This window comes from Rana temporaria, chromosome 5, assembly GCF_905171775.1.
Source record: "Rana temporaria chromosome 5, aRanTem1.1, whole genome shotgun sequence".
NCBI lineage: Eukaryota > Metazoa > Chordata > Amphibia > Anura > Ranidae > Rana > Rana temporaria.
In genome coordinates, this window is record NC_053493.1 from 362,092,661 (window position 1) to 362,104,949 (window position 12,289).

Consider the following 12,289-nt stretch of genomic DNA (forward strand, 5'->3'; position numbering starts at 1 on the left):
ATTCCCTTAATTATCAAGGATAGCCTCTCTTACTGTTTTAGCCATTTTTTGCCTATAGTTCTAATTTAAGAATTTGTGTCTTTTAGTTCTGTTTTAGTGTAGTCTGAATACACCTAAAGCATGCTTGCATCTGCCCCTTGACACTAGCCCTATTTGTTTCTCCATTGTCGAGATTTCTTTGTATTCTGTCCTAGAGAAACTATAGGAACGTAGGGAAATACCGTCTTTGATGGTTTCTACAGGTCACCTCATATTCTATGACAGCCATCAAATTTAGAACTTCCCTTAACTTTCTGGTTGGTGGCACAACCGTAAAAACAGAGGTAGAAGTTCTAGGCTGGCATTGTTAATTATTATGAGATAAAATCATGTATTTTTGATTACTATTGTGCACATGATTGGTACCAATGCTTTCACTATAACCTAATCAAGATCAATCTGTTTGTATGATTGTTTAGATTGTTTTTGTGTGTGTGCCCTTTTTATGCATTTAAGAATATTTTTCCATGCATCGTACCATTGCAAACACTATTTCCTTTAATTTTTTTATTTATACGTTCCTGGGTTATTTAAATTCTGGCTTGCATAATTCTAACTTTACATAACCCCTTCCTTGGCTCATAGGGTGCTGTCAGTAATTATTTATGTACATTATACAGTAAGGGAAAATGGTATTTGATCCCCTGCTGGTTTTGAAAGTTTGCCCACTGACAAAGAAATGATCAGTCCATAATTGTAATGGTAGGTTTATGTTAACAGTGAGAGACACAATAACCTGGATAAAAAATTCTTAAAAAAATGCATTTCAAAAATGTTATAAATTAATTTGCATTTTAATAAGTGAAGTAAGTATTTGATCCCCTATCGATCAGTAAGATTTCTGGCTCCCAGGTGTCTTCTATAAAGGTAACGAGCTGAGATAGGGCGCATTAGGTGCGCCTAATCTCAGCTTGTTGCCTGTATAAAAGACACCTGTCCACAGAAGCAATTAATCAGATTCTAATCTCTCCACCATGACCAAGGCCAAAGAGCTGTCCAAGGATGTCAGGGACCTACACAAGGCTGGAATGGGCTACAAGACCATCGCCAAGCAGCTTGGTAAAAGGGTTGGTGCGAATATATGCAAATAGAGGAAACACAGAATATCTGTCAATCTCCCTCAGTCTGGGGCTCAATGCAAGATCTCACCTCGTGGTGATTCAATGATCATGGGAACTACGTGGGAGAATCTTGTCAATATTCTCAAGGCAGCTGGGACCATAGTCACCAAGAAAACAATTGGTAACACACTAGGCCGTAAAGGACTGAAATCCTGCAGGGCCCGCAAAGGTCCCCCTGCACAAGTAAACACATTTACAGGCCTGTCTGAAGTTTGCTAATGAACATCTGAATGATTCAGAGGAGAAATGGCTGAAAGTGTTGTGGTCAGATGAGACCAAAATCAAGCTCTTTGGCATCAACTCAATGCGCCGTGTATGGAGGAATGCTGCCTATGACCTCAAGAACATCATCCTCGCTGTCAAACATGGAGGTGGAAACATTATATTTTGGGGTGTTTCTCTGCTAAGGGGGCAAGACAACTTCACTGCATCAATGGGACAATGAACGGGGGCCATGTACTGTCAAATCTTGGGTGAAAACCTTTTTCCCTTAGCCAGGGCATTGAAAATGGGTCATGGATGGATATTCCAGCATGACAATGACCCAAAACACATGGCCAAGACAACAAACATGTGTCTCAAGAAGAAGCACATTAAGGTCCTGGAGACCAGACCTTGATCCCATATAAAATATATGTGGAGGGAGCTGAAGGTTCGAGTTACCAAATGTCAGCCTCGAAACTTTAATGACTTGGAGAGGATCTGCAAAGAGGAGTGGGACAAAATCCCTCCTGTGATGCCTCCAAACCTGGTGACCAACCACAAGAAGCGTCTAACCTCTGTGATTGCCAACAAGGGTTTTGCCACCAAGTACGAAGTCATGTTTTGCCAAGGGGTTAAATACCTATTTATGTTTATTTTTGTTGTTCGGTTTCTCTCTCACTGTTAAAATAAGCCTACCATTAAAATTCTAGACTGATCATTTTTGTCAGTGGGCAAAGGTACAAAATTAGCAGTTGATCAAATACTTTTTTCTTTCACTGTATACAGCAGCCTTTTAAAGGCTGCCTTGAGACTTTCCATGAAATTTTAAAGGATGCTTAAACTGAAAAAAAGGTTGAGAAACGCTGTTATACAGAAATCCATGAAGAGGTAATGCTGCTCCAGTTAAGCAAATCAATATGATCCGGATGTGCTGGGTGCAAGCCACGGCTCTCCACCGAAAACTATGGGGAAAACTGAACAAAAAAACCACGTTGGAACAGCCTTGTTGGTGTGCAGCAATTTTCCAGTCACATGACAGCCACCAAGAAAGACAACAGGAACCATAAGAGGTGACGCGTTTCACACTGTTGACTGCATGCCATGAATGGTAATTATCAGTTACCAGTGTGCATATGTTAGCTCGCAACCAAACTGTGAAGCCATGAAATGACTGGTGTCATAGCTGATCACCTGTACAGCACATGGCAACTGCTGATCAAAATTATCCTAAGATAGCTGCTTCCTTAGCTGCTTCCTTGACTGTAAATGATTGGAAGTTTTTTTGGTTCTTTTCTTAAAGTATAACTAAAGGTGATTTCTCCTCCTCCCCACTCTTGCCAGCATTCAGCTACCACAGGAGAAAAATACAGGTATGATTGCAGTAAATGCCGCCACCCCTCCTGTCCAGGCTCCCCTTGTTTCTGGTGTGCTGGCAGTCCTAGCCCCCCCCCCTCACCCCCATATCCCTTGCTGCGCTTACGGCTTCCACTCCCCTCATCTCCCGCTGGCTGCTGCAGGGGATCTTCAGGATGGAGAAGCAGGGAGGGGGGCTGGTAAATGTAATTTACTGGCTCCTTCCTTTTCTGAATGAACACAGTGAGTGGTACAGATTAATCAATGTGTTCATTCATAACTGAAGCATTGTAAACATTTTGCTATGCTTGAGTTTAATGAACAGGGAGACTGTAGAGCTGAGGCTGCAGAGATATATTGAGGAGTGTGTCGTCAATCTGCTTTCTCTGTCTCAAAAGTGAGATGACAGAGGTCTGTTTAGACTAGTGATATTTCTCCAAAGCCCTGCAACAGGACTGATAAGTAATTGTAAAATATATTAATAAAAAATAGAATTGTAAAAAAATAAATAAAATAAAAAAGTTACTGATCCTGTCCTCTGCCCAACTGACACCGTTCACTGCCTCACTGCCACCAGCCTCTGCCCCACTTATGCTGTCCACTGCCCTATTGACACCAAGCTTACCTACCCTTGTCTGCAGATAGATCCCAGCCACAGGTCAAATTCTGATAATAAGCAGAAAAAGAGCTCCAAGTACATATTTTTCAGCAGGCTTAGTGCTAGCTTTGGGTTAGAAGTTGGCAGGAAGGAGAGAGATACCCACAGTGGTAGTTTCTTTAGTTCCACTGTAATAAAGCACATCAATATCTGAAGTTCAGCTTTCACTAAAATGTCATATCTAACAATGTATCTAATCTTCCCTTTCAGCGGTTATTGCTGGTGGAGGCATCGGCTTCCTTTTTGCAGTTTTCCTAATCTTGCTGCTTGTTTATCGCATGAGGAAGAAGGATGAAGGCAGCTACGACCTGGGAGAAAGAAAACCATCCAGCGCCGTCTACCAAAAGGCACCTACTAAAGAGTTTTACGCGTAAAACTCCCACCTGGTGTCTCTTTTTTTGAGATCACTGAACTTTTTTTGTTTTTCTTTTAAAATGAAGCTTTTGCATAGAATAAAGAAGATTTTTTTTTTTTTTTTTTTTTTTTCCTTGTTCTCGAAAGAGCCTCGGAGGCAAATTATAATATGAAAAAAAATCCCATTGTATTTAAGAAAAAAACAAACTTTTCATGTATTCCTTAAAAACAAAAAGTATAAAAAAAATCTTGGCATTGTTGAGTGGGTAACAGTGGCAAAGTATTATTTTATATGACCATTGGTATTCACCAAGATGTTTCATATCTTTATGCATAAACATACAAGATGGAAAAATGACAAACAGTAGCTTTCAATCTTTGGGTCTATAAAAGGTTGTTTAATATTTTTAGCATGTCTCAGATCGCTCAAAGTTTTAGTTTTTGTTTCATTAATTTATCTGTTTCCAAACAAATGCCTTTTTTTTTTTTTTTAGTAGTTGTCATGGTGCAATCGTCCTTGGGTAATTCAGATATACAGTATATTAGTGTAAATGTACTTTTTTTCTTCCTATGTAAACTTAAAATTTGTATAAATCTGTCTAATGATATTTGTTTTTGGTTTTGTTTTTTGTTTTCTTTTTTTTTTTTTTATACAATACCGCTCTAATTTTCAGTGTACTTTCTAGCAAATTTAGTCTGACGTGCAAAATGAAAAAAGAAATATCTACTTACAAGCCGTTAGTAAGCTACTTATTTTAAAGGTGCATTCACTCTTACCATTTTTGTATTCTCAAACATTTAAAGTGTATCTAAGCCCTTCCCCCAAACAAGTATATTTTTATTTCATCCGGTGTTCGTTTTTGTAATAAGGTTTGTTTCAATTTCTAGGATCAAAAAATAAATAAAAAATTAGGTCCCCAGCACTTCCTACATAAGGATGCCAACACTGCCTTTCTATGCACCGCATACAGCAGTGTCACCCAAATTTGCATTTCCACTTATGGCCGCCGATTATTTATTAGCGAGCCTGCACCAACCTCTGTACTACCCACCTCTTCCATAATTGGCACCTGCTATTGTGTTGAAGGTGCACAAGAAATGGTGAAACTGAAGAATTACTGAACTGCGAATGGCAAACTGAATTAAAAGAAAAGACCACCCTTTTAAGCTCAATCTTATACTATTTTTTTAAAGTGGTTATAATAAAAAATAAATATTCATAAATATGTCTATACTTGCATGCTTTATGCAATAGAATTGCACAAAACGGCCCCATTGCTTTTCTTCTCAGGTCCCTTGCTGGCACTCCTGGCTCCTCTTCTCTTGCTGGTGCCCCCAGTAGGAAGCTATTTCCCATGGGAGCACTCGTGCGGGCTCAGCCCGCTCCCTTGCCACTGGAGAGGAGCGCAAACCAATGGCTTTATATCAGTCTGTCCAGGGAGGAGGCACAAAGCCAGGAGAGCCGCAGTTCTCATGCACAGCACTTGATCGCGATGGCGTTCAGGTAAGTATAAGTGGAGCACGAGAGGGAGTCTGACATAGGTTTTTTTTACCTTAATTCATAAAATACATTAAGGTAAAAAATAAATAATAATTGAGGCTTTAGAACCACTTAAAGGAATGGAGATAACTAAAACATAGACACAATGTGGAGTGATGGCAGCCATTACCTTTATGTGAACTTTTTCTAAACATAGCTGTGCTGACATAAATCTCAGAATAGGAACAACCTGATTAGTGTCCGATGCAGAGTTTGTCTATTGTACCTAAATCTTTCCACGTTTTGTTCTTTGTAAAAGATTTTTGTTGCAAATGTTTCAGACGTTTTCATTAGTTACTCATCGACACTTGTCTTCATTGGCTTCTTTTTGCATCACCTAAAGACATAAAAGCAGAACTAGCTTTAGTGTGCATAAGCCTCTTTAAAAGGTTATTTGCTTTTAGTAACAGCAGACCAATACATTTGTGCCATGGAACACTAATCAGGATACCCAAATAAAGTGGATCTTGTATGTTTTCATGTAGTTATCGCCTTGATTAGACAACAGAGTCTTAATTTCTTCATAAAACCTGCAGCATGCTCGTGTACACTGTGCATGCATCATTGCATTTCAGATTCTCAGCATGGACATGCCAGGATTACCTAGATTGTCACTTGATGGTACCAGGTGATGGTTCTACAAGATTTGCTCTCCTGGGCTGTATATCGCATGATTTATCTTGCAAGATTCCACAGGCAATCCTAAAGGCTTAGCTCAAGGCATAAGCTATGGGTGTACTCAGATTGCTGGAGAGGACACCCAACCAAAATGGCACCAGCATTTAACAATAGTGAGGGTGAATAATAAAGTAGGTTAAGTAGAGCCCAGGGAAAACAGAGGTGTGGGTGTTTTATAGTAAATCGTACAATATGAATGTCTTTGTTGCTCTACAATCCTGGATAGTTCTGCTGTAATGAATGATGAGCAGATGAATTGTGGATGAGGGACTATGTTTTGTATCAATAACGACCCTCTCGCTTGCATCAAAATATTCATTACTGTGCCCACAGGGACTTGTGTCTTTAGTCCAGCCTGTACAGAATTTTTAATTTTTTACCTGCCCCACCATCCTTGCTACTGATCTTTTCTGTTAAAGAACTATGCTTGCTGAAGAATCTTCAGCATCTGAATCTGATCTGAGTTTCAGGAGGATCTGATTTCGGATTCCCCTTTGCTTGCTGTGGTTCCATACGCTACTCCCTTCACCACTACAGGACATAAAGATGTAGGGGCCAGCTAGGACCAATCATCTGATGCACCCTCACGTGGGTTGAATGCAGGACGTTTTTCAGCCATTGCAATAGAGCAATGATCAGTAGCATGGGCAACGGGAAAGGTAAGTATAAGACCTTGTGTACATGGCTGCATGAGGCAGTACAATGTAAATTGTGGGCGGGAGATGCAGCACATAGCTGCCTATAGTAATGAATAGTTGTATGTGGGCATACGCTGTACCTGTGTAGGCATACACTGGATGCACACAAGCCTTGCCCAGGCATCTACACTTGTATGTGTGTCTATGCAAGTACGGAGTATACATAAGTTCAGCCAATCATTACTGTGGGACAGCTGTAAGCCACAGCTGTCTCCTGGGCAGTAGAATATGTGCATTTACTTACATGGCCTCATGGGCCCTGTGCATAAGGCCTTAACCTTTTTGCTCTACGGGCTTGTTGGTTTTTTTCAACATTCTTTAGCAACAGATTTACTATATAATATACGGTGTACATTAGGAGAAAATTCATTCAGCTTTATTCAAGAGATGAAAGGGCAACAGCAAATTCATAGCAGCCAATCAGAATTCATCTCACTGAGCTGACAAGCAGTAAACTAAAGTTGAGTTGATTTAGGATATTGATCTTTGCCATTTATTGTTTCAGTCTATAAGCCTGATTTTGGGTGAGAGGTGAAAACCTTTATATTGCCCATGTTTAATCAGGTTTCTGATTTTCCACTTTTAACATGCACTGGGGGGAAAAACTGCTAAAATCAGTGCCGAGATTGGTTTCCTCCCCAAGTTTTAGATCTTTTTCATTACTATTATGCTAATATTTTAAGAGTGAATGCACCTTTAATTCCTCCAATCTGGAGAAGGCCAGTAACACCTTACCTATAACGAAGTGCTGGTGACTCTGGCTATGTATGTATTACATATGTGATGTAAACCGATTAGACTGTGGGCCTCATTTATCAGTGTCTGCAAAAAAAACTCTACATGTTCTAGCAATCAGTCAGATTCTTCAATTCATGTTTTTTAGGAATGTTTAAAATAAAAACAGGAAGGTGAATGATTGCTAGAATCAACTCCTTCTTTAGACATTGACAGATGAGGTCCAATGAGTGGCTTTCCAGTGTGTACTGGGAGTTGTACATCAGCTGCTGGAGAGCCGCATGCTGCTTTACCCTGGCATGGATTATGACAGGCCTAATAAGCAACTCCAGGCAAAACAAGGTTTTCTGTCTTTGGTGGGGCAGGCTTGGTTCCCCATTTTAATTACTTCTCTCCTGGACCCCCTAGGGTCGTTTCCCTGCCCATCCTCCACATGACAGGCTGATCACAATCGTTCAGCCAAGCTACTACTGTCAACAGCATACTAAGCAAGCTCTATGCATGTCTCTAAAGACGCTGCACTAGGGCAGCCATTCTCAACCAGGCTTCTTCTAAAAGGTTGATGGGGGTTCCCTGAGCTGTGGCCAATTTCTCTCCCACCAGATGGTGCCTGAATTGTATTGGGTCCCATGCCACTTGCCAAAGACATTGACATGACACCGATTATCATTTTAGCTTTCTGTAAAACGTTCATTCTTCCCGCTGATCACCATTGTAAGGTGCGTTCTTCCCACTGATCCTCCATGAATTTATTTTAACATGGATTCCCTGAAACCTGAAAATTATTTCAAGGGTTCTTCTGGGGAAAAAGGTTGAGAAAGGCTGCAACAGAGGCTTAGATCCCTTTCACACGGGGGCACGTTGCAGGCGCTAAAACGCAAAAAATAGCGCCCTGAAAAAGCCGCTTCTCTCCAGTGCTAGAAGGATGGTAAAAAAGGATGGTGTGTATAGCGCTCCTCCGCCACTCCTGCCCATTGATATGAATGGGCAACGTGGCTATACCACCGGCAAAGCGTGATTTGAGTTTTTTTAACCCTTTTTGGCCGCAAGCTTGGGGTTAAAAGCGCCCCGCTAGTGGCCGGATAGCGCCATGAAATTGACGGTAAAGCGCCACTAAAAATAGCAGTGCTTTACCGCCGACACCCACCACCCCAGTGTGAAAGGGGACTAAGTGATGCAGTGTTTCTTTGTAGCCTTTAGTGGATTCTTCATAGATGAACTCTTGGGTTGGTGACAATCACAAATCTCAGGCTTTGGAATGGAGGGAAGTTCACCGTTTTGGATCTTGGAGGGCAGTAAAGAGTGGATTGAGCCATGCAACACTACACCAAAAACAGAAATCTGTTTTGTCAGGAGTTGTCATTTAAAGGGAATCTGTCACTGTGCAAGTATGGGAGCTGCTGTTGCTGATTTGTTTCTGACCTTTGCTTCTATTTGGTATGTTGGTGCCTGAGCATAGAAGGTGTTCTGAGCACACGCCATGAACATAAATCGGCAATGGCAGCTACTCTTGTCCTTCCTGGCAGATTCCTGTTGTATAACATTTGGCTCGCCTGCTGCCATGGAACTACAGGTCTCAGCAAACTGTGCCAACCAGCTATGACCTGTAATGGTTCTATGTCGGCTAGAAAGCTATGGCTATCTTAGCCTGGATTGTGTGGTAGAACCAAATCCAAAGATTAGAACAGTATTCTGACTGTCTGTGGCCACAGTACAAACTTTTTTCCATGTGTTTTTTTTTATTTTTCTTTCTCTCCAAAGGTACGAGTAGGAGTTTAAAGAGTATTTTTTTTTTGTTGTTTTTCCTCCATGCATTTAAGTTGTAAAAGTCTTTATAAGCCTTTGAAGTGCCTATGATTCCATGTAAATTGTTGCAGACTGTGTTACAGAGTGTATGACAGTAAAAAAAACAAATGTTGGTATTTTATAAGCACAGAAAAAAAATCAAATGGTAATTTTGTAGTCTTACATCAATAGACCTAAAATGTAACTTGGGAACATAAACACTACTAAATAAAAAAAAAAAATGTGGCCTGATAGTGGCTATTTATGTGTCATTCTTGCTTATGATATATGCTACATTGTGCTAACGAAATGCCTGTAATGTGGTTTTTACAAACAAATATACAAGGGATTTGATATCTAAAGTTGACTGTAGAAGTTTGTATTTTTTTTATTCACAAATTGTTGTGTTTTCTTTACTGATTTGGAAAGTATGTGATCCTATGGGATTAAAAAGTGAAAAGCTGTAAAATGAAAAATGTTATTCGATGTCGTATCAGCTGTCGTATCAGTTGTGGGGGAGGCTTCTGTATTATAAGCTACTGATTATTTCAACTTTCTCTGGAACTTGCTAAATTCTTGTTAACAAAAAAAAAAGTTTCCCTGCACCTAAAGCAGTATTAAACCCAAAAGCAAACATTTATTATATTGCAGTGGGTTTACAAGCGTCAAGTGTTTTTTTTTTTTTTCTACCAAAATGCTGCTGCTGGGAGGAAAGGCATCTAGGAGAGAGATGGGCAAATGTCCTGTGTGCATGAGGCTTTAGGAAGATTTCCCCTAGTTTCCGGTCAATGATTTAAAATATCTCCAACAGGGACAGACCATAACAAAACCACATTTTTAGTATTGTGGAGAAGGGCTAGAATGTCTGACAGCGTTTTTATGTCTCTGACTACGAAGTCGAAATTTCTTGTACAGGGGGCAGTGAGGAGAAAGTCTCCCCAATGGGGGTCACTGATAAAAGTTTGATAGAATGAACTCTCCTCCAACTCTATCCAAAACCACACACCTGCTTCAGAAAATGCTCTTGTCTGGCTTTTTGACTTCAATATTTTCTGAATTGCTGGTCAAAAAATAGCTATACAGTGAGTACAGAAATAATGCTCTGATAAATTTGGATCCTTTTACTTTTTTCAGTAGCAGAAAACGTGATGAAACCATGCCAAGAGCAGAACAGCAACTTGCACTTTCAGGAAATGAAAGAATGGTAGATTCCATGTTTCCTTGGCATGGGCTTCCTTTTGAAACTACGGTAACTGCAGAGGACTATTTTCTAAAGCTCAACAGTTGTTGCGCAAGCAAAACCAATGTTTGCAAACGTATAAATTGTAGATGATATATAAAATGTAACGGTCTGTTGGCACAGTGCTAAAAACGTACTGCCTTTGTGGTCTGCTGCAAGTGACAAAACATTAAGGGTCCCCCAAACACAGTGCATTTTCGGGGCACCAAATCACACAGTACTACAAATCCATGTGATACGGTGCAGCATGTTTTTGAAAAGTAGTGCATGCACTAAATTTATACTGCATTACGCAGAAGCTTTTACTGGAAGTGGTTTTGAAGAGCCTTTGTTTTGTAGTGTGCACTGTGGCCAGGGTTGCCAACTTTCAGTTAATCTATGAATAGTTAACAAAATCTGTCCTTTTTGCAACTGTCCTTGAATGTCCATTATGAACATGTAGGCTGCATGTCCTTAACTGACATTTCTGGACAGATGCAACAATTATGGATTTTGAAAACTGTTTATAAATTTACTGAAAGTTGGCAACCCTGACTGTGGCCCTAAACCAGTGGTGGTCAACTTAAAAATAATATAGGCCTCAACTGTGTCCCTTCAACACTTCCAGAAGGCTGCTCAATAGCAGTGTGCTTATGTCAGTTAGGTTGCCAAGCTTGATGCAATGCACTTTATTCAAAATAGGCTTTAATGTACCTAAACACCATCAAATGTTGGCCTTGTTGAATTATTTTTGCTGCAAACTGCAATGCACACTGAAATGAGAGTTGTAGTACACAAGCCCCATCAGGGGCAGTGGCCACTTATTAAAATCGTCAGCATTAGTGCCAATGGATGCAATAACAACCTCTAGCATTGGGGTCAATAGACACAATAACAACCCCAGAACCGGTGTCAGTGGCTTTAATAACCCCAAGCATTGGTGTCCGTGGATGCAACAATAACCACCAGCATTGGTGGCAGTGTACAACGCAACAGTAATGCCCAACATTGGTGTCACGACTGTAGTAATAGTTCCCAATTGGTACTAGCTAGCAGTGCTGTTTAACACCCACCTCCACATTGGTAGTACTGGTAGTTGTTGGCAGTGAAGTTAACCCTGCCCCCCAGTGGTGGTTAGTGGTCAGTTACCGTCTTTAACATTACCCCTCACCGGTGGCTTGTGAAAGTGAAGTTTAAATCGCCCATCCCCCCCTTGAAATGGAGATACCTCCACTGCAGGGTACAGTCTATTTACGCTCTGGTGCCCTGCAGATTGTGGGTAACAAACACAAAGTTGGCAGGCCACACAATGGGCACCAGTTCCCTAAATGATCATAGGAGCAGAATTTATTTTGGAAGTGGACAAAAAATATTCTCCACTTTTAGTAGATACTGTATGCAGTACATTAAAGACCATGTAAGCCCAGTGTGTAAAAATTCATACAAACTTGAGTAGATTTATAAAAATAATTTTACCAGTTATAGCCAATGAAAAGGGATGTACATGAACATCCATATTCTCCAAAATAATCCATACACATTCACTACTGAATGTGGAAGTAAACCCTTCTATCGTTTTCATCTTGGCCTCTTCGATTGCCATTATGCTGCACATAGTTACATAGTTAGTCAGGTTGAAAAAAGACACAAGTCCATCCAGTTCAACCACAAAAAAATAAACAAACAAAATAAAAAACACAATACAATCCCATACACCCAACTCCATACCCACAGTTGATCCAGAGGAAGGCAAAAAACCCCAGCAGAGCATGATCCAATTTGCTACAGCAGGGGAAAAAATTCCCTCCTGATCCCCCGAGAGGCAATCGGATTTACCCTGGATCAACTTTACCTACAAATCTTAGTACTCAGTTATTTTATGTACATTTAGGAAAGAATCCAGGC

At 40.4% G+C, this 12,289-nt stretch overlaps 1 protein-coding gene across 1 annotated transcript in view; it reads left to right on the top strand.

Annotated features, from left to right (window-relative positions):
- SDC2 (syndecan 2) overlaps positions 1-5,746 on the top strand; it is a 173,275-nt gene extending 167,529 nt beyond the window's left edge. The window contains exon 5 of the mRNA XM_040354746.1: positions 3,586-5,746. Coding sequence (XP_040210680.1) covers positions 3,586-3,749 — 164 coding nt within the window. The 3' untranslated portion in view covers positions 3,750-5,746. The remainder of the gene's footprint in view (positions 1-3,585) is intronic.
- The last annotated feature ends 6,543 nt before the right edge of the window (positions 5,747-12,289 follow it).